The 19,822-nt window shown below is 37.7% G+C and overlaps 1 protein-coding gene across 2 annotated transcripts; it reads right to left on the bottom strand.

The window, feature by feature from the left end:
* Positions 1–1,975: 1,975 nt before the first annotated feature.
* LOC129236754 (uncharacterized) lies at positions 1,976–14,511 on the bottom strand. 2 transcript variants are annotated; one of them, XM_054870950.1, is made up of 5 exons: positions 14,294–14,511; positions 13,541–14,112; positions 5,750–6,498; positions 2,256–2,407; positions 1,976–2,195 (listed from the first exon to the last, which is right to left on the bottom strand). In XM_054870950.1, exons 2-5 carry the CDS (start codon positions 13,929–13,931, stop codon positions 2,096–2,098), a joined length of 1,392 nt encoding a protein of 463 aa, XP_054726925.1. In that variant the 5' UTR covers positions 13,932–14,112; positions 14,294–14,511; the 3' UTR covers positions 1,976–2,095. The 2 variants fall into 2 exon arrangements, with proteins under 2 accessions (XP_054726925.1, XP_054726924.1); XM_054870949.1 differs by having other exon boundaries at positions 13,541–14,511.
* Positions 14,512–19,822: the final 5,311 nt, after the last annotated feature.

The raw sequence follows: 19,822 nt of genomic DNA, 5'->3' as shown, positions 1-19,822 counted from the left end.
ATAACTGTGCCATATGCAGATATGTATAAAAAAGTCACATGCACTGAAAACTTCTGCTATACTCGTACACATTTTATTATCTACTGAAACAGCTTTAGCGGCAACAAACTTTACTGAGTGCACACATTTCATTAGGCTTCATTAAATTTGATTTGGAGATGAATGATGTTGGACAGCAACCAATGCAGGCTACTTTTTCAACTGGATTTAATAGGACAATAGCTTTTCATATAAAAAAAGGTTTCGAAAATTCAAAAAAAAAAAAAAAATTTATATTTTAGTAAGAAGAAGAAGAGGAAGCTTACATTTTACATTATTATCATGTGGAAGTACATATGTGAACATGTAAATGTTAATATTTTCAGAGAGGTTAGCTTGATTGTTGTCCGATTTCTCTAATCGCAAAGAGCCAATAGGAGTATAAATGAGCGAATCCAACTCAACCTATCCAAATATTTTTCGAGTATAACAAAAAGCACACTGAGAAAATGTTGAAAAACAAACAAAAAATTATTTTGTGATTTATTCAATGCTGGTGTAGAGTTTTTTTACACAGCAATACTTTCCTTGTTTTTAAAAAACAAAATTATATTGGTAAAAAAATACGCACAAAATGTTTTTGGATAAAATATATTATATTAAAAAAAATTCTTTGTAAAATACCAATTTTTTCTAAAGTTTCTAAAAATTTTTTTTTGTTAAAAACTTCTGTGGAAATACATTTTTTTAGTATTTTTCCAATTTTTTAGCTCTTTTTTAAGCTTCACGAGAAGGTAAGAACTGAACAAAGCAAGCAACTGAATATTAAAAAAAAATTATTTTGGTAAAAAATTTATTGGTAAAAAAAAGTGTTAAACAATGTGTAAAACATTTTTTTGGATAAAATATATTAATCAAAAATTTTTCTTCGTAAAAATTTTTTTCTTTGTAAAAATTTTTTCTTTGTAAAAAAAAGTGAACCATTTTTTTTCCTTGTAAAAATATATTTTTTTCTTTGTAAAAAAAGAGAAACATTTTTTTTCCTTGTAAAAAAATATTTTTTTTTTTTTGTAAATGTTTCTTTGTAAAATTTCTTTGTAAGTAAATAAATCTTAAAAAAAAATTAGTTTGTTAAAAAAATATTTGTACAAAATGCTTTTGGACAAAATATTAGGAGCGCAACTATGTTCCCGCTGTTTGTCAATAGATGCCGCCACCAGTGTGTGCTAGTCGATTCTGACATAACCTAAACGTCATAAACCAAGCTTAGACATATGGTAAATGAAATGTGTCGAACATTAGTAATTTGGTTTTGTGAAAATGCCTGATTTTGTGCCGAACAGTCGTCATTTGCGGGAAGTGTTGATTTTCCTCTTTCGTTCGAAAAAAAAAAACGGCGGCTGAAGCCCATCGAGACATCGAGATCTACAAAAAGTTTATGAAGATGGTGCTTTAAATGAAACAACGTGCCGAGATTGGTTCCGTCGCTTTAAAGACGGTGGTTGAACCGTGAGACCGTCCGCGTACAGGAAGACCAAGAACCTTCGAAGACGCCATCTAGTCTATCTATACCAAGTACGTTCAGATACTTCAAAATGCAATGCTGCCTTATGCAGAAAAGAATTTGTCGGTCAACAAGACAATCATGCGAAGCACACATCTCGTATGGCCAAAAAGTTTTTCTGAAAACAGTTTGATCATTGTTTTGCGTTGGTTATCTTTGAGTGTCGCCTTAAATTCAGTGGAACATCTTTGGAGTGACGTGAAAAATGCACTCAGTAAGCAGAAGCAAAGACACTGTACAGCAGTAATAAAGCAAAAAGGCTTTTCAACAAAATATTAATGAATGTTGCCTTATTGTTGCCTCATAAAAAAGTCGTTCATAGAAAAACATCTGTCGTTTTGAATGTACGCTCCTCCATTTGTGGAAATACATCAAGACGTAAACCACAAATATCCAAAATACGAGGTACACAAAACTTTTAACTTTCAAAAGTTTTGTCTTGCTTGCTTTTTTTGTTTATTTTTCGTTTTGCTGTATAATATTCAAATTATTTATAACCTCTTTATCTTTTAAATCAAATTTCAGGGCCCTTTTCCTTCAACTGTTGTGTTCTTATTCGTTCTCTTCACTTCCCTCCTCTGACTCTGCCCTTGCTGCGATTCCACGAATGATTTCCATATCAACTTCCCTCTCTTCGGCTACCATATTCATGCTAAATATAAAGCAGAGGATAATTAAAAAATAGTTTTCAAATATTTGTCCAACTACTCACACTGAAAATTTCCTCTTCAACAAATCTCCTTGTACATCCGATTGGCTCACACATTCCTCCTCACTTTTCAAATACGATTCTTCTGCAGCAACAAATTTCCTTCTTAATATCGTAATTCTTATATGCACAACTGGTGTCCGAATACACAAACCCTGGAAATAGCAATAAGTTAATTAATAAGTCCATATTCACATATACATATACACTCCTCGAAATTCAATTAAAGGCACCTTGTTTTTCCTGAAGTACTTTGAATAAAAACACTAAAAAACATATTTTTTTTACAATCTGTAGCGAGTTTCATTAGGAGCTCAAAAAATAAAAAATTAAATTTACACACAATGAGAACTTGAAATACTATTTTTTCTTAAACACAACCAAATTTAATAGGAAATTCGATTAAAGGCACTGCTTCCACAACAAAGAAATTATTCAGAAAAACATGCCAAATATTGGTTACATAAAATGAATAGAAAGTCCAGTCCTTAGTTTTATTTATCCCTTCAAAGGTCCGTTTTGGTATCGAAGCACGGACATTTTGATAGTACGAAAGTGGAATTCGCGACTATTCCCTCATAACCACTTTGCATACCTTATTAAAGAACTGAAGCTTAAACCTTCCAGTGTATTCTCGACGATGAATAATCCTCCACATGTCCTCGATCGGACCCTAGTTTGGGGACCGTGATGTTCACTCAAATACTTGAATCTGTTTCTCCGCAAGTCAACTTCGGCTGGCAAGTATGTCTGTGTTAGTCAACTAAAATGAGGCATTACATCCTCTTTAAAGTTAATCAAGACTTTGTGCTATAAATTTATGTAGCCATTTGAGTTCATTATCATCATCACCCATCAGCAGTACAGCTCGCGGTGAGCTGCAGCTTCTTCAACGATCCTCTCCCATTTAACTCGCCAATGGCTACCTTATTCCAGTTTTTTTATTTTAAGCTTCCTAAAGCCTTCAGTTATGTTTTGTAGCCATGTCAGCTTAGTTGTGCCTTTTCATTTTGTGATGACTGAATTGTAATGAATCATTTTTTCTGTGGTCGCGACCAAAGAGCCACTTCAAAAGTTTCGCTTGGTGAAAGAATACTCAAGGCTTTTCAAACGATATTTTTAATAATTTAAACAAGTCGGATCATCGACGTTGAACGTTTTTCGTCCGAAAATATTAAATTTTTCTCTTCATCGGACCACGACATGTCTTGTTTTGCAAATTCTAGTTCGCCACGTTTGTATGGCGTCGTCAGAGTTGGTTTTGACTGAAGTTTTTCTAAAATAATCGATTACCTGCAGCTGAAATTTATAGCACACTGGTAAGTGTAAGTCTTGAGAAATAAGTTTTGAAATTCCCTTTTAACAGCAGGCAACGGGATGCTAATAACCGAATGAAAGGTCTCTGAGACCAATTCAGTGGACCTCTTCCTGACAAGTTCATCACCAATTTCACTATGTTCTTAAGTCCTGGGATCCAGACCAGAGAAATGTTACCTGCACACCCAAGAGATTGGATCTCCGCCTCACTGGAGTTGACTAGTTTGGACCATGGCGTCGTCAGAGCCATTATCGCGGCTTGACTATCAGTATCTCTCACGCTCTTACGTTTCCTAAGCATTTTGCATGCCTGTAGGATCGCAAAACACTAGCAGTCTTTGGCAATTTTGGGAAAATAGATACATTGGCGGAGTTAGAGAAAACTTTTGTGCTTGAATCTTCGCCGTCATATGAAGATAGTCCAGATCTGCTAGGCGCCCTTGCAGTCCCCAGTCCCCTCCTGATAACCAGGCGTTTTTCATGACTACGTCCAAAATGATGTTAACGAGAAGTAGCGAGCAAACACATCCTTGTCGAAACGTCCTACTACTTTGATTTTGTCAGCCAGAAGTTTCTCATGCATTATCCGACAGCTTTCGTACGTGTAAAGTGCCTCGATGAGCTGAATCAGTTTCGATGGGACCGCTTTGCACTCGAGGTCATAACGAATAGCGCCGTGAAGTAAAGAATTGAACACCTTTTGGAAGAGCGCGATCTTCCACTCAAATTTCTTTTCAACAATAACTCGAAGACTGTTGATGTGGTCGAAGCATTAACGGTTCGCTGTGAAGCTCGCCTGTTCCAGAAAGTCTTCTGTTTATGATTTGTGCGATTATTTTGTTGATCACATTGGGCAAGGTAATGCCCCTCCAGTTCTTACATTCCGTCAGATTGCCTTTCTTCAGTTCTTCAGGCAAGTCACATGTTGCCCAGAATTTCAAAGTCAATAGGTGTATTAATCCCGCGCGGTCCTCGGGATTTGCTTTCAAGAATTCAGACGAGGTGTTCTCGTCTCCAGGAGCCATGCTATTTTGAAAAGAGTTAACCGCGGTGATAACTTCTCAAATGCGTGGGCTGTCCATTGGAATGCCAGCTCTTTCGTCATGTGCTGTGCACTGTCATATATATTTTTTTCTTTTCGATTGACGACTTTTATGAGAATTGGCCTTGTATTGAAGCCCTTGCGGGTTCCAGTTCAGAGCAATTCTCGTAATGCTATCTGGTGGTTTTCTCAATGTGTGACCTATCCATCGCCACTTTCTGCGTTTGATTTGCCCAAGGATGCGTTCCTCGTTCGTTAATCTTCACAGTGCGTCGTTACTGATGGTGTTTGGCCAGAATATTCTGCAGATGATGCGGAGGCTTTTGTTGATGAAGGAGTGCAGCCTCTGTGTGATGGTGTTAGAGAATGAGCGGAATATTCGTAGTTTAGTGGGCTTGGACATTTGGGAACTCCCCCATACTGTATGCTTTGTTTAACCTGCTGTTGACATCTTCAGCTATTCCACCGTTTGCCGTCATAGTGCAGCCGAGGTAGCAGGAGCTTTTGACAAATTTCACCGGACACCCGTCAACTATTATAGGTTTTGTTTTATTGTGGCTGACTCTCATAGCTTTGATCTTGGCGATGTCGACCTCCGACAGTGCGTTTGCTTGTCAGAGAGTTTGTGAGAGAGGAGTCAGATGTTATCGGCAAGGTCCAGGTTCTCATGATGCCTTTTTTGTGCAGGGTCAGTTGGCTCATGACGTCATCAAGAACGATGGCGACGAGGACAATTTTGCATTGGGCAGCTACTCTATGATGCATTTTGTCCAAGACGAAGACAGCTTTTCCTTGCTCAGGTGGCGGTGATGTGAGGATGAAGAATTTCCGCTGATATTTGCGGGTCGGCAGTTATTAGTTCAGGCTGTATACCATATTCGCCCGCAGCTTTGTTGAGCTTCAGGTTCTTAATTGCATCCTTATCCTCCGCTGGGCTGGGTCAGAATGTTGTTACTAGTTACATATATTAAATCTAAATTTTAAACTTACGTATAAACTCAAATGGTTTCATGCCCAACTTACCCAATTGAAGACATAGAAAGTGAAAATTTAAAAATGACACAGAAAGTAATGAAATTAAGAAATACCATTACCTTTAAGTGAATTTCACGTAGCGTATAACTTTTTCAGTACTCACCCTTATCATCGTTTTCGTGATAAAGCTGAATCCCAGCGTTAAAGGTTTGACCGTAGACGACTTCCTTTTACTTACGATATCATTTGCGTTCGAAATAAAGTTCGCATTTATGCCAGCTGCGTACCAAAAATGTATGACTCTTAATTTTTGACAATTTTTTATAAATTCGAGTGATTCTTCTGCAATTATTTTTCGGCCGCCATCGATATGCAGTTCTTCCAAATTGATCAATTCTTTAAATATATCTAGCGAGACTTCGTGTGGCATAGCCGCGCGCGAAAATTTTAATACCCGCAAGCTTCTCAATTCAGAAATTCCGTTTAGGTGAAAATCAGTTAGAGCACCATCACAGAAAATGAGCTCCTCTAATTGATTTCTTTTGCGCAGTTCATCAAATATGATTTTGTCGTGGTTGGGAGCGCACGTTTCATATAAATCGGGTTTCTCTGCGCATGAATCACATACGTGAATAACGAAATCCCAAATCTCAAGCTTCTTAAGTAGGGGTAAAGTGCCAATCAATTGCCAAGATTTGCAGTGATTATACTCAACCACAAGCTCCTCGAGATACTTTAAGTTTTCGACCATTTCAAACGCGTACTTTTCGGAGAATACTCCCGGATCATTAGGAATTACTAGCACTCGCAATGGATTGTGGTAGGTGGTGTGAATCAAATTTTCCGAATCTATGAATTTGTTGGTGTGAATGTGTAGCTCAGTGAGTCGGCAGAGGTCTATCAAACTTCTACCTAAGGAAAAGAAACATAGAAAGGGCAATTGAAAGTGAATACTGAAAGTGACTTTGGGTGGGGCAGGTGAGGTTAGGTTATAATGGTTGCCCAGAAAGTGGGCCACTTGGACGAAGAATTTCAGTTCATCTTTTGTGAAAGGAGAGAGAGGAGAGAATGAAGGGGATGCAGGAGGAGGTTGAGTATTTGTGGCTTACGAACGGTGACTAATTTGCGGTACTGTTAGCCGCTTTATGCTGGTATCAAATTTTTGACATCAAGGCCTGCTACATCAGCAGGCGTAGAAAAGAAGTGAGAGCCGAGATGCTTAAATCTTAATCCTGCTAGAGCGGGGCATTTAAGGAGAAGATGCAGAGTCTCCCATACAGCTGATGCAAAAAGGACTTGAAATAATTCCAAGTCTCACGGCGTGCGTAGCTCGCGGATAGTGCCCCGTGAGGACACCCACGAAGTTTGAGAGTTGAGGTTTTGTTATCCGCAGCATATCCCTCGAACATCCCACACGTGGTCTCAGAAAGATCTTGCGACCTTACAAGTTTGTCTACTTGTCCAGCGCTCGTTGAGTTGACGCGAGGCCCATAGTTCCAGGAAAAGAGTGCAAGTTAATCCCGATCCTCTCGTTTCGCGGGGAAACTACCTCAGAGGTCCCTTGATTTGTCCGCTCGTCCGCTTCGCAGTTACCTGCAATGTCGCTATGATGAAACCAGATTAGTCTTATGTCAAAGAATTCGGATGTAATCGAAAGTGAAACCAGACATTCCCTGACTAATTTCGAATGCACCGTAACGGCTATCGGAGTAAATATGATGGAGGGGATGAAATAAATGGATGGGGCAACTAACGTTTGAAACTTTAAAGAAGAAATTTGAAATAGCTTCATGTAAGAAACGAATTTACGGCAACATAGACATAGTGCAGCGAATAATGATCCAGCGGCTTTGTTGACTGGGTCATGTTGTCTTAATGGATACAAACGCTCCAAATCTGAAAGTATTCGATGGCGGCCGCCGTAGTGGAATGGTTTAGTGCGTAACTATCATTCGGAATTCACAGGAGAACGTAGGTTCGAATCTCTGTGAAACACCAAAATTAAAAAAAATCAAAATCAGTAAAAGTTCTCTCAGTAATACGTGAATTTCTGCGACAAACTATGCCTCCTAAAAAAGGCACCCAGCAACAGCACACATGTGGTGTTTGCCACGCAGCTGAGCATCTAGTATGTTGTGTGTAGCCTGCCTTACGTGGACTCATGCCAATTGTACGGGGCTTACCAAATCCGAATTCACTGATTGTGCTAACAAAGTTAAATTACAGGGGTTCCTGTGGAAATGTGATTCCTGCAAATTGGAGGTTAATGTCGCCACCACGGACGATCTTGAATACGATGATGATGATGAAGATAACGATAATATTACCATGAATAAGCTAAGACGACTGCTCGACGACCAATGCTTGAAGCTGAAGAACACATCTACGTAAAATTGAAGTTCAATAGTTCTGATATCATCGTCGGGTGCGTCTACTTTCCTCCGAGAGCTTCACTCGCAGCTGTCCAGACATTCATTGATACGCTTCACTATCTGAAGGAAAAACTTAGTGCCGCAAATCTCCTTATCACTGGCGACTTCAACCTTCCCAGCAGCTCACCCTGCACTTATTGTGAAAATTCTGTACACGAAGGTTTCTCTTCGCTGGAATGCCAACAATTTAACAGTGTCCATATCGATAATAATAACTTGCTTGATCTCTGCTTTAGTAACATTTCTATTCAGGTAGAATATACTCAAGCAATCACCACGATGAATCTGTATCACCCTGCTCTTGATATCACTATCGAGCTTCAGCCCAGTCTAAAGCCTGCAACACCGACTTACTATGATTTCAAGAACGGTGACTATGATAATCTCAATAACTTCTTCGTAAACGCTGATTGGTCTAACTTTTATTCATCAAGCACTTTAGACTGCAAAATAAAAGTACTCTATGACATAATCCAGGAAGGCATCTCATCATATGTTCCTGTGCGTGTCCAAAAAACAAGTCACTTCCCTTACTGGTTCTCAAGTGAATTAAAATTCAAAACACTACTCAAGAAAGAAGCTCATTCCAACTGCAAGAAATACAAGAAAAACGATACTAATTTGTACTATAGAAAATTTAGTGAACTTAGACGGGAGTGCAAGGAGCTCAACACATTATGCTACAAAAATTATATAGATATGATTGAGCAGCAGGTTCGGACTGATACATGTGCATTTTGGAAATTCATTAAACATAAGACTTGGAATAATCTGTCGGCTGACTCCGGCATTGAGATTAGTAACATGTTCGCATCCTTTTTCAAGAGTGTATATAATCAGGATCCGCATCGAGGCTTAACGTGAACGGATCTAGGACACAGGCCGACTAATACTATCACCGATTTCAAGATTAATATAAATGATGTTTACAAAGCACTGCTGACATTGAATACAAAGAAAGGTGCTGGCCCGGATGGGCTACCAAACACCTTCCTCAAAAACTGTGCTACCAGCCACATCTCACACATATACAGGGTGGCTGATGAATTTTGCTACATTAAGAAACTCAAATAACTTTTTTTTTAGTATATGGAATTCATTCATTTTTTTTTTCAAGTTGAAGGTCATTAAATTTTATTAAATGTAGCTTAACTAGTTTTAAAAATAATTGAATTTAAATGCCCCCCAGCTCGTTGACACAAGTGCGGCATCTTAGTAAAAAGTTGTTCATTGCTGCCTTGAGAGTTGCGACAGGAATTGTTGCCCGAATGGATTGTTTTAGTTCATCCAAATTTGTTGGCTTTGTTTTATAAACTTCTTGTTTACATAAGCCCCATAAGAAAAAGTCAGGTGCAGTAAGGTCAGGCGATCTGGGAGGCCAACGAAATTCGGAGTTTCTTGAAATCAGTTTATTGGGAAATTTTCGTCACAACTCTGTCATAACAGTCTGGGCTATGTGAGACGTTGCCCCATCTTGTTGAAACCACACAGAGTTGAAAGGAATTCTCTTTCGGCGTAGTTCTGGATAGCATTCAGCATTTTCAAATAACGGTCTCCAGTAACCGTAACGGTGTGACCATTTTCTCAAAAAAAATAAGGCCCGACAATACAGCGTGAAGAAACCGCACACCACACTGTCTCGCGAAGAGGATGCAATTCCGTCTCGTGGAGTATCTGTGGGTTAGAAGTACTCCATATTCGACAATTTTGTTTGTTCACATTGCCGTTTAAATCGAAATGGGCCTCATCAGACATGAAAAGGCAGTTTAACATGTTTTGGTCTTCTTCCACCATTTGCAGGATCTTCTGGCAAAATTCCAAGCGAATCGGCAAGTCTCCTGCATTCAGTTTGTTAACCATTTGAATTTTGTAGGGAAATAAGTCTAAATCTTTGTGCATTATTGTTTGCAAAGACTGTCGGCTGACACCAAGTTGAGCAGATAAGCTTCTTGTTGAAACCCTTGGATTGCTTTGTATAGCTGCAGCTACAGCAGCGATCGTTTCCTCCGTCCGAACTGGTGGGTTTCGATGATAAGGCCTTCTTGCGACTGTTCCTTGCTCAGCAAAATTATTCACCAGTCTTATTATGGTCCCTCTGCTCGGGGGACCGCCGCCAAACATCCGCCTGTACTCTCTCTGTACCAAAACTACGGACTCCAGTGCGTGATAGCGGCGGACTATCCAAATTCTTGTTTGCGTGTCCCAGTTATCCATTTTAATAAATTTTAAAGATCAATCTGCAAATTAAAACAAAAATGGAACAGATAACTTAAAAAGAAAAAAAGTTATTCAATTTTGTTTTGGTAGCGGCTTTCATCAGCCACCCTGTATTTGATTTCTCTCTACAAACCGGTACCTTCCCAACAGTTTGGAAATCCTCCTACGTCTGCTCCATTTACAAGGACGGTCCTATAGAGCAATCTGCGTACAATCCTCTCTCGCTAAACTCTTTGAAAAAATAGTTCTCCCCCAACTCACAGCATTTTTCTCGAACGTTATCACCAACAAGCAGCACGGGTTTGTTGGCGGGAGATCTACTACTTCGAATTTGTTTATCTATGTCAACTACCTCCAAGAAGCGCTAAACGAAGGAACCGAAGTGCACACCATCTACATGGACTTTGGCAAAGCATTCGATAGGGTCGATCATTGTATCCTGATAAATAAACTCAACAGATACGGTATTCAAGGCAATACTCTGGGCTGGGTCCACTCATATCTATCTGAAAGGCAATTTCAAGTGCGGGTGGATGGTCATCTATCCACCAAGCATGATGTATCGTCGGGTGTGCCCCAAGGATCACACCTGGGTCCAACTCTGTTCAACATATTCGTTAACGACATTGGCGATCATTTACAGTCTGAGTACCTACTATATGCGGACGACTTAAAAATCTTCAGATCGATTACTAGTGTAAAAGACATCAAAATTCTCCAGAGTGATATTGACTTATTGTCGGCCTGGTGCAGCAGAAACAAACTAGGCCTGAATATCAAAAAGTGTGGAGCAGTATCTATCTCAAGATCGCACGTCTGTACTTTAACCAACTACAATTTAAACAACGAGGCAATAAGTGAAATCGACAGCATAAAGGATCTATGTAAATAGGTATCATCATAGACAACAGATTGACATTTAACAAACATATTAACAAGGTTACTCTCCAAGCGTTTAAAACTCTTGGTTTTATTACTAGAACCAGCAAGAACTTCACAAATCCCAACACCTTACTGAGACTTTTCTCCTTCTTAGTCCTTCCAATTCTGGAATATGGCACAGTAATCTGGTCTCCTTTTACTGACTCTGCAATCAAACGCGTTGAACGAATACAAGTGAAACTCTGCAGAAGCCTGGAATACTGATACAGTCGCCAAGGAGGATACAGATCAACACTTGAGATCTATGACCAGTTCCACATCAACAATTTGCAAGCACGTACCAGATATTATATCACGTCTATTACCATACCCCTAGGTCAAAAAACATTTCGGAAATTTTTTTTGAATGAATTAATTGTTACAAATACCCTATTAATTTGTTTAAACTTTTCCCCTCAAAATTCATTTTTTCTCTTTTTGATTGACGTTTGTGTATTAAATAAATAAATAAATAAATATTTCCTAACATTGTTCAAGCGTCGACTCGTTTAGATATTAACCTAATTTTCCGTTTTAAGAACAATGCATTTATTTTAGTTGATAGGATTGGGGTTCCCTTGAGATCCTGTGGTCTACTCTCGTAAAGATGGGTCTCGCGTCAACTCAGCGAGCGCTGGGATAGTGCGCAAACGTGCAAAATGGCGAGTGCCTTCTGCCCACGGGTAGATCGGGAGCGCTCGAGGGAGCTTCTAAGGCTAACAAAGCCTCAGCTCTCCAATTTGATGGATATCTTTACCGGACATTGTCCATTAAGTGTCTATGCGGTGAGACTCGAGATTGCCGCAAGACCGTTCTGCAGAAGCTCTCTGGAAGGTGAAGAGGAATCTTCTCAGCACCGTTTTCTCAGCTACCCTGCTCTTGTCGGCAACGATTTAGACATCTGGCCCACCGTCGGTGTTGTCTTAAGTGCATGATGATCAACCTTTTAATCCTAAGGCCCCTTCTTCCTCCCTTCTCCTTTCCCCTGTATGGTATTGCAGCAATCGAGTTTTGAATATTTGGCCAAGTGAGCCCTTCGTAAGCGCAGCCATTCATTTATCCTAACCTAACCTTAAGTTGACACATTCGGTGTCAAATGTTAGCTTTTCCACTCTTTATGTTAAATCGCATCGATGCGATCAAAGCGCATTTTGTGTGCTCATTATTCAGAGTGGACCATCCAGCGTTGGAACTAAATTTAATTCGTCTATAAATGAAGGGCTGCAGGTTTTTCTCCAGTGATTCTTTTACCGCAAACAGCAAACCTCTCCATTGGAATTAGATCAGTGATTACGTATGTAATTTACATAAAGAGCGATGGTCTAGTCTAAAAGTAGAACGCTGGGAAGCGGTTTGTGACAAGCCTGAACAGAAAACTGTCGAACTTTCTTCTAAAACTTGGAAGAAAAGACGTTCTGCTGATGGGTTTTGGGTTTCGATGTCATGAGAACGAGTAATATTCGCTCTCTCCAACTGAAGGAATCTGGAATTTGCCAAAGAATCTGGAAAATTCTCACAGGATTCACCATCTCTGTCTCTATCTTTTTTCTATCCTATCTCTTTCTTTCTGTTACTTCTCTTCTTTCCTCCTAGAGTATCTACCCTTTTACTTTCTAGAGCGTTGAGTACAATGGGCTTTTAGCTTGAGTATTTTATGAGTTACAAATCGCTCGGTACAAAGGCGAACCATTTAAATTTCAAACCTCTCCATTACCAAGTTGGTGGTGATCTTCGGGTTATTCTATAAGCTACTAAAAACATATCTATGTATATAAAAAAATTCGCAGAGGATTATTGATATTTTTACTAGAAAGTGAATGTACTTATTCCGTGAGGAGTTGCCTGATCTCCCATCGGGCTATCCAATTAAACTAAATATCACACAGGTCGATTGTGGGGAGGCAAAAAAATCGCCCATTGCTCTGTGAAAATCATATTCTAGGGATCAAAATAAGACACTTTGCCGAAGGAACCATACCTCTAAAACGAGTTCTGATGTCCCCCAATTTGGGTCGAACGAAAAATCCCACTTTGACCCATTTAGAGTACACCAATCGAGTCCAAATGTATGACCGACCCCCACTAACTTTGGACGGCCGATCCACCCATGCCAGTGGCACACTCATTTTTGGCCTTTACATGAGAAAAGAAACTAAAAAGTTCGACCAAAGTTGGGGGACATCAGAATTCGTTTTAGAGGTATGGTTCCTTCGGCAAAGTGTCTTATTTTGATCCCTAGAATATGCTTTTCACAGAGCAATGGGCGATTTTTTTGCCTCCCTACAAATCGACCCGGCCTAATGTATACTTATATACTTATGTTAACACTCAATAAACATTATACGTAAATAAATAAATAAAATATTGATGTATAAAAAAATTACCACGTAGATCGTAAGTGCCAATGCAGATTAAAACTTTCAGATTTGGCAAAGGCAAAAGCTCAGCCATATGCTCATCAGTGAACGAAAAGAGTTTTGCTTCCTCAATCTCTGGATGAGAGATGCGTAGTTTATTTAGAAATCTTTTAGAACACTTTGATTTCGATAAATTAATGCGTTTGATTATTTGCATCGGAAAATCGTCGGTGCCGATTAGGTGACCAAAGTTTTGAGCTAAATAATCATTAACTTCCGTCCAGTTATGGAAATACTCATAGTAGATGTACTGGAATCTTTTGCACACATTCACCCAGTGGTAACGCTGGATATCGTGATCCAATCGCTTACAAATGTTTATCAAGCATTCGTCAGGCAAGTCGAGTATTGTCACCATTGTTCTTTTTCGTTTTTTACCGTGTTACAAAATGTAAAAAAAAGCGCAAACGATATTTTGAATTCACAACTGCTACTATTTTGTATATATACATATATGTATATATGTTTATAAAGATTATCGCAGCGAATTATTTAGAAAACTAACAGGTTCCATTACAAAATTCGTCTTTATCCGCACGCTATATATGTATATGTAGAAGAATAAATCTGCAGTTTTAAAAACAAAATCTATGCAAAACACTCGCACTTCCTTTTTTTTCAAGTTACTTTTTAAAATCTTATTAGACAGGGAATTTCCGAAGAGGTAGCGTTTCACCCCACCACTGCGAGAAGTAAGGAAGTTTGATGCATCTACTTTACATTGGCTGATCGTACAGCGCACAACAATCAACTGATTGGAGGATATAATTTTGTTTTTTGAGCGCCTTGTGTCTAAAAGCAGTAAATCACATATTTAAAAATCAGATCTTTCGTATGATTTTTCACTTCCACTAATTGATTTATAATTCCTCTACGGGAATTTCATCTCCAATTCACTAAATAAATGTTTACACCCCCATTCGATTTTATGAACTGAAAGTAATCAAACTCTGTGTTTGCAATTTGTATATAGAGTGCTATAATTTTTGTGTAGCAGCCCATAATGCAGTTCTCATGGAGAACCAGCTCTCACAGGTAACACATTGTTTTTTTAAACTCAACTCGCACTGTTATTTATACTGTCTCGTACGCAAACATTGCTTTTGTTGCGTTGCATTCATGAACTGATAATAATCAAACTCAGTGCATGCAATTTGTATAAAGAGTTCTATAATTTTTGCATATCACCGAATGCAGCTCTCATAGAGAATCATCTCTCAGTGTTTACACATTGTTGTTTTGAACTCAACTCGTACTGTTACTGCCTCGCTCGCAAATATTGCTTTTGTTGCATTGCATTCGATCAAGAAGTATGCATCTCAAATTTACTCTCTGCTCTACTCACATCCAAATGCATTAATAAAGCATACTTACAAGCGTGTATGTATGGCACCTATGATCGTTCAATAGCGGCTATCACCTATCAAATTCGCATGGAATTTTGCCGAGGAAGAGTGAAAGCATTAATCAACTGTGGGCTTGCTTTGTATCGGGTCAATAATAGAGCGCGCATTCAGAGCCGGTGTTTTGGTTGACTCTGAGAAAATATTGCATGCTTACATGTGACACGTACACATGATTCAATTATAGAAGGTTAGGTAAGTAAGCAGCTTTCTCGCTCCCTCTTGACAAATCGGCTCCCTTATTTGAAAACGTGTTGCTTCTTTACAAAAAAAAGTACCTATTTCACAAAAAAATTTTTGAATTGTAGTAAATACTAAACTTTTGGTGCAAATTATTTGATCGGCAACACTGTTTCCATTTTTGACACGTTGCTTTATTCATATTCGTTAAAAACCGTTTATTTAATTGGAAACATTCAAGTAAGTAAATTCGTAAATCGCAAATAAATTGGTTTTAAAAGCTTTTATTTGCAGGTGTTCGTATTCGCGCAAGTGCAGTATTTCATAATAACCATTATAGAATTCCAAAATCGTTTTCCTGTAAATATACGTAAGTTATAACATTGTATTTGCAAGTTATCTATTTCTAATATTTTTGATTTCTGAGCAAATTCAGCATTCCTGCACCTGCAGCCCCGTGTCTAATATTCGTACGCGTTTTATATCGTTAAATACTCGTAAGTAATAATATTGTATTAGTAAATTATCTATTTCTAATATTTTTGATTTGCAGATTTTTGATTTCTGAGCAAATTCAGCATACCAACGAATAAAAAAACTTAACAAATCATTAAGAAAATAGGAGCCCAGGTAAATATCAGTGCATAATAAAACATATAAAAGATGCTAAAAGTCAGTATTTATTTCAGGAATAAAAGTGTGTGAAAACAGTTATGAAACGTACATTTACGTATAGATGACTTCTGTGCGTCGTTTTCTTTTTAATAAAGTTACACAAAAGCTTATTTTGTTTACTAGCATTGCCGTATGTATGTGGTTCTTCGGACAATTTCATGGATGACATCGTTATGTGTCTGCTGCTGGTGCCTCTGAAGTCGACTTGGTTTCCGAACTGGCTGGCTCCGCCGATACCGTACCGGGTCTAGAATAGTACGCTGTACGTAGATCTGCGATCAAATCTTCGCACTTTCCGTCTACAAGGGACGTAAGTCGTAGTTTTATATGTATTTGAAGTTAACAATTTTTAAGGCTTCTGGTTTACAGGTTTTCGGTTTCTGCGCAAGTTCAACGTCCCTATATCTGCTCGAATCAGAGCAGCGTTCCAACACCCATACGAGCCACTTTCCGCAATTTTTCTCATTGCATTTGATTTACGTAAATTTATGAATTATATTAGCAATATATGAAATATTTGTTTTAGACCATATGAATACATTTTCCCAACACTTACTAATATTAGGGTCAAGTGTATTAAGGTAAACGAACTTTAAACTATAAACTGCTAAACTTGTAATAAAAAATATACTAATGTTTATTTTAAAACTACGAACTAACTTAAAACACATACTTAAGGAACAAACCATAGTTCTGCGTGCTCTTGTGTTGGTAGATAAACATAGAAAATATTCTAAATAAATATTACATTTGTTTAAAGAAAAAACTATAATTTTTCTGTCGTTTTGTTTTAATGTAGATTAAATAACCAATATACTTGTTTTTCTCTTATTACAGGACCAATTAGTTACTTTACGTACTTTTTTACTACCTTTGGGCAAGAAGGGGAAAACATTTTTCCCTTTTTCCCATCCTTCGTAAATGCAGCCCTAAAATAAGGGAGTGTCAAAGCGCCCTTGTCACTACTTACCTAACCTTCTATAATTGAATCATGACACGTACATATTTTCATGGGAAATTATGGGAAATAATTAAAATAAGGAATGAATCACAGCTCGTTGCTTTAAGTTTTCTAGTGGAAATGATTCTGTTATATTTAGAATTCAAATGCAAAATAGTTAGGGATTCTTAGAAAACGTTTAGTATAGAAATAATTGTCATAAGAACGAAAATTACGCACGCTTATAAAAAATTAAGAAGTATGATATTTAAGCTTTCCATATTTTAAGTGAAATATCACAGTCTTACAAAGATTACATTTATGTATTGTCAAAACAGCAGCCTACCTAATATTAATACCAACAACTGCTCCAGCGGCAAAAAAGGAAGGTGTAAAATGGATTCATTACAGCAATCCAAAGAAAAGAAAGTCATGGGGTCTGCCCGGTCATGCTTCTACGTCATCGCCTCGGCCGAATATTCACGCTGCGAAGATTATGCTGCATATTTGGAGGGACCAAGATGGTGTTATTTATTATGAACTGTTAAAACCAAGCGAAACCATCACTGGGGATCGGTATCGACTTCAATTGATGCGATTGAGCTGAGCACTGTGCGAGAAGCGGCCGTAATACGCGGAGGGGCGTGAAAAAGTGATTCTACAGCGTGATAACGCTCGGCCTCACGTTGCCAAACCCGTTAAAACCTTCCTGGAAACACTGAAATGGGAAATCCTACCCGACCCGCCATATTCTCCAGATATTGCGCCCTCCGATTATCACCTGTTCCGATCGATGGCACATGGTCTAGCTGACCAGCAGTTCCATTCATATGAAGACATCAAAATATGGCTTGATCCGCGGATAGCCTCAAAAGATGAACAGTTTTACCGCAACGGTATACGAGATCTTCCAGAAAGATGGGAAAAATTAGTAGCCAGCGATCGGCAATACTTTCAATGATTCACATGTAACCATTTTTTCAGAATAATAAAATTTCCTTGTAAATACTATTTTTTTTCAAAAGTTCCTAAAAATTTTTTTTGTTAAACATCTCTGTGGAAATGTATTTTTTTGGTAGTTTTTTCAATATTTTGCGTTTTTTATGCTTCACGAGAAGGTAAGAACTGAGGAAAGTAAGTAAATACTAAAAAAAATTATTTTGGTAAAAAAATTTATTGGTAAAAAAAATGTGTTAAAAATGTTTCTGGATAAAATATATTAATCAAAAACTTTTCCTTATAAACATGTTTTTCTTTGTAAAAAATTTTTCTTTGTAAAAAAATTTTTCTTTGTAAAAAATTTTTCTTTGTAAAAAAATTTTTCTTTGTAAAAAATTTTTCTTTGTAAAAAATTTTTCTTTGTAAAAACAAGTAAACACATTTTTCTGTGTGTTTTTTCTTTGTAAAATTTTTTTCCTCGTAAAATTTGTTAAAAATATTTTGGATAAAATATATTAATCAAAAACTAAAAAAGTTTTTATTTGCAAAAAAATTTTTCTGGGTAAAAAATTTTTCTTTGTAAAACTTCTTAAATTTTTCTTTGTAAAATTTTTTTTTGATAATATTTAAAAGTTTTTTACTTAGTAAAATATCACTTTTCTTTGAAAATGTTCTTCGTAATAATTGTTTTTATATTTTGTTTGTTAAAAATTTTTTGGGATAAAATGTATTTAAAATTTTTTGCTTTGTAATATACCACTTTTCTTTGAAAATTTTCTTCGTAAATAATGTTTTTGTTAAAAATTTCTATGGAAACAATTTTGTTTGCTAATTTCTTAAAAACTGATTTGTTTTTTCTAAATCTCTCATTAACAATATTTTTCATTAATAGCTGGGCCTGTGCTCAGTAATTCCTGAAAGTTTCATAGTAGAATACCCATAACTTTTCGAGTTATGTTATGTGCATATTTTATCGACTACGGTGCCATAACGGTAGTTCTTACGCTCGCTGTGATCACATTTAATTATTTCTCTTGAAGGATTCGCGTTGATCTTTCGATTTTTAGTAAGAGCACTGATATTTTTGTGAGAAATAAACTTAACCTTCCGTTGGGCACCCGGATCTGGCCAGATGGGCCTATTCATTTTTAAGATATTTTTGAATTGAATTTAACATATTTCTATTATAGCTAACGTCTTGAGCTTCCTGGTAGCTTCTTCCGGATATAACCTTTTAAAAAGGATTCTCGAACAGGGCTAAAAAGGCCAGACAAGGGTGCCCAACTTAAGGGTGGGTTTAAAAAGGATGCCTAACGGAGGGTTAAAAAACGATTATCCTAAAGCGCTATTTGACTACAATTACACGTTTCGAAAACGTTGGTTTCTAATACATTGAAATATTTTTCTGAGTATAAAACAGGAGAAAAAGCTCCCAGGAGAGAAGCGCGAAAGCCTACTAGCCAGATCAATGGGATGATCATTAGATTATCGCAGAAACAGAGCTGCTGACTTCCTTCAAGAAATTTTTGTTAACCTGGAATAGCCAATAATGAAAAGAAGAGTTGCGCTTCGCCTGACAGAAGCCGGGCTTCACGGCCGACTGGCACGCAAGAAGTTATTGGTAACAGCATCGCAACGACAATGCCGAATCGAGAGCACATGCCCAGGACTCAAAATCAGTGGCGTTATATTTTTTTCCGCCAAGGAATCGAAAATAAATACAGTTAGTCCAGATGTTAGGACGTACGTGCGGTGGCCAAGATATGCAGCATTCGACACCGAATTCGCTTCCCCAATCATAAAGCACGGGTGAGGCTCAATAATGGCGCTGTTTTTTGTGGAACGGTGTGGAGCTACTTCATCGCATTGCAGGTCATGCGGATGTGGTCAAGTATGCTCTCTCTCTCTCTCTCTTATCTTCACACTCTGTGGTGGGCCAAAGCTTCATCAACAATTCTCCTCCAATTCGGTCGCTCTCTTGCTTCATTTCTCTAATTGCGAACGTTCATCGTTTTTAAGTCTACTTCGAGGTCATCAAGCCATCTCTTTCTTGGTCGGCCTCTCTTTCTTCCTCCAATTGGACGCAAAGTAAAGACCCTTTTTGGATTCTTT

The sequence above is a fragment of the Anastrepha obliqua genome, chromosome 2 (genome assembly GCF_027943255.1).
Source record: "Anastrepha obliqua isolate idAnaObli1 chromosome 2, idAnaObli1_1.0, whole genome shotgun sequence".
Taxonomy (NCBI): Eukaryota; Metazoa; Arthropoda; class Insecta; order Diptera; family Tephritidae; genus Anastrepha; species Anastrepha obliqua.
Note: the sequence above shows the minus strand (reverse complement) of the source record. Positions and strands in the feature narration are given on the sequence as shown.

Coding starts and splice junctions, on each gene's coding strand:
- LOC129236754 (XM_054870949.1), bottom strand. CDS start 13,931: ATGGTGACAATACTCGACTTGCCTGACGAATGCTTGATAAACATTTGT. Junction 2,408..5,749: donor TCACGAAAACGATGATAAGG/GTGAGTACTGAA, acceptor TGCTATTTCCAG/GGTTTGTGTATTCGGACACC. Junction 2,196..2,255: donor TTGAAGAGGAAATTTTCAGT/GTGAGTAGTTGG, acceptor CTTTATATTTAG/CATGAATATGGTAGCCGAAG.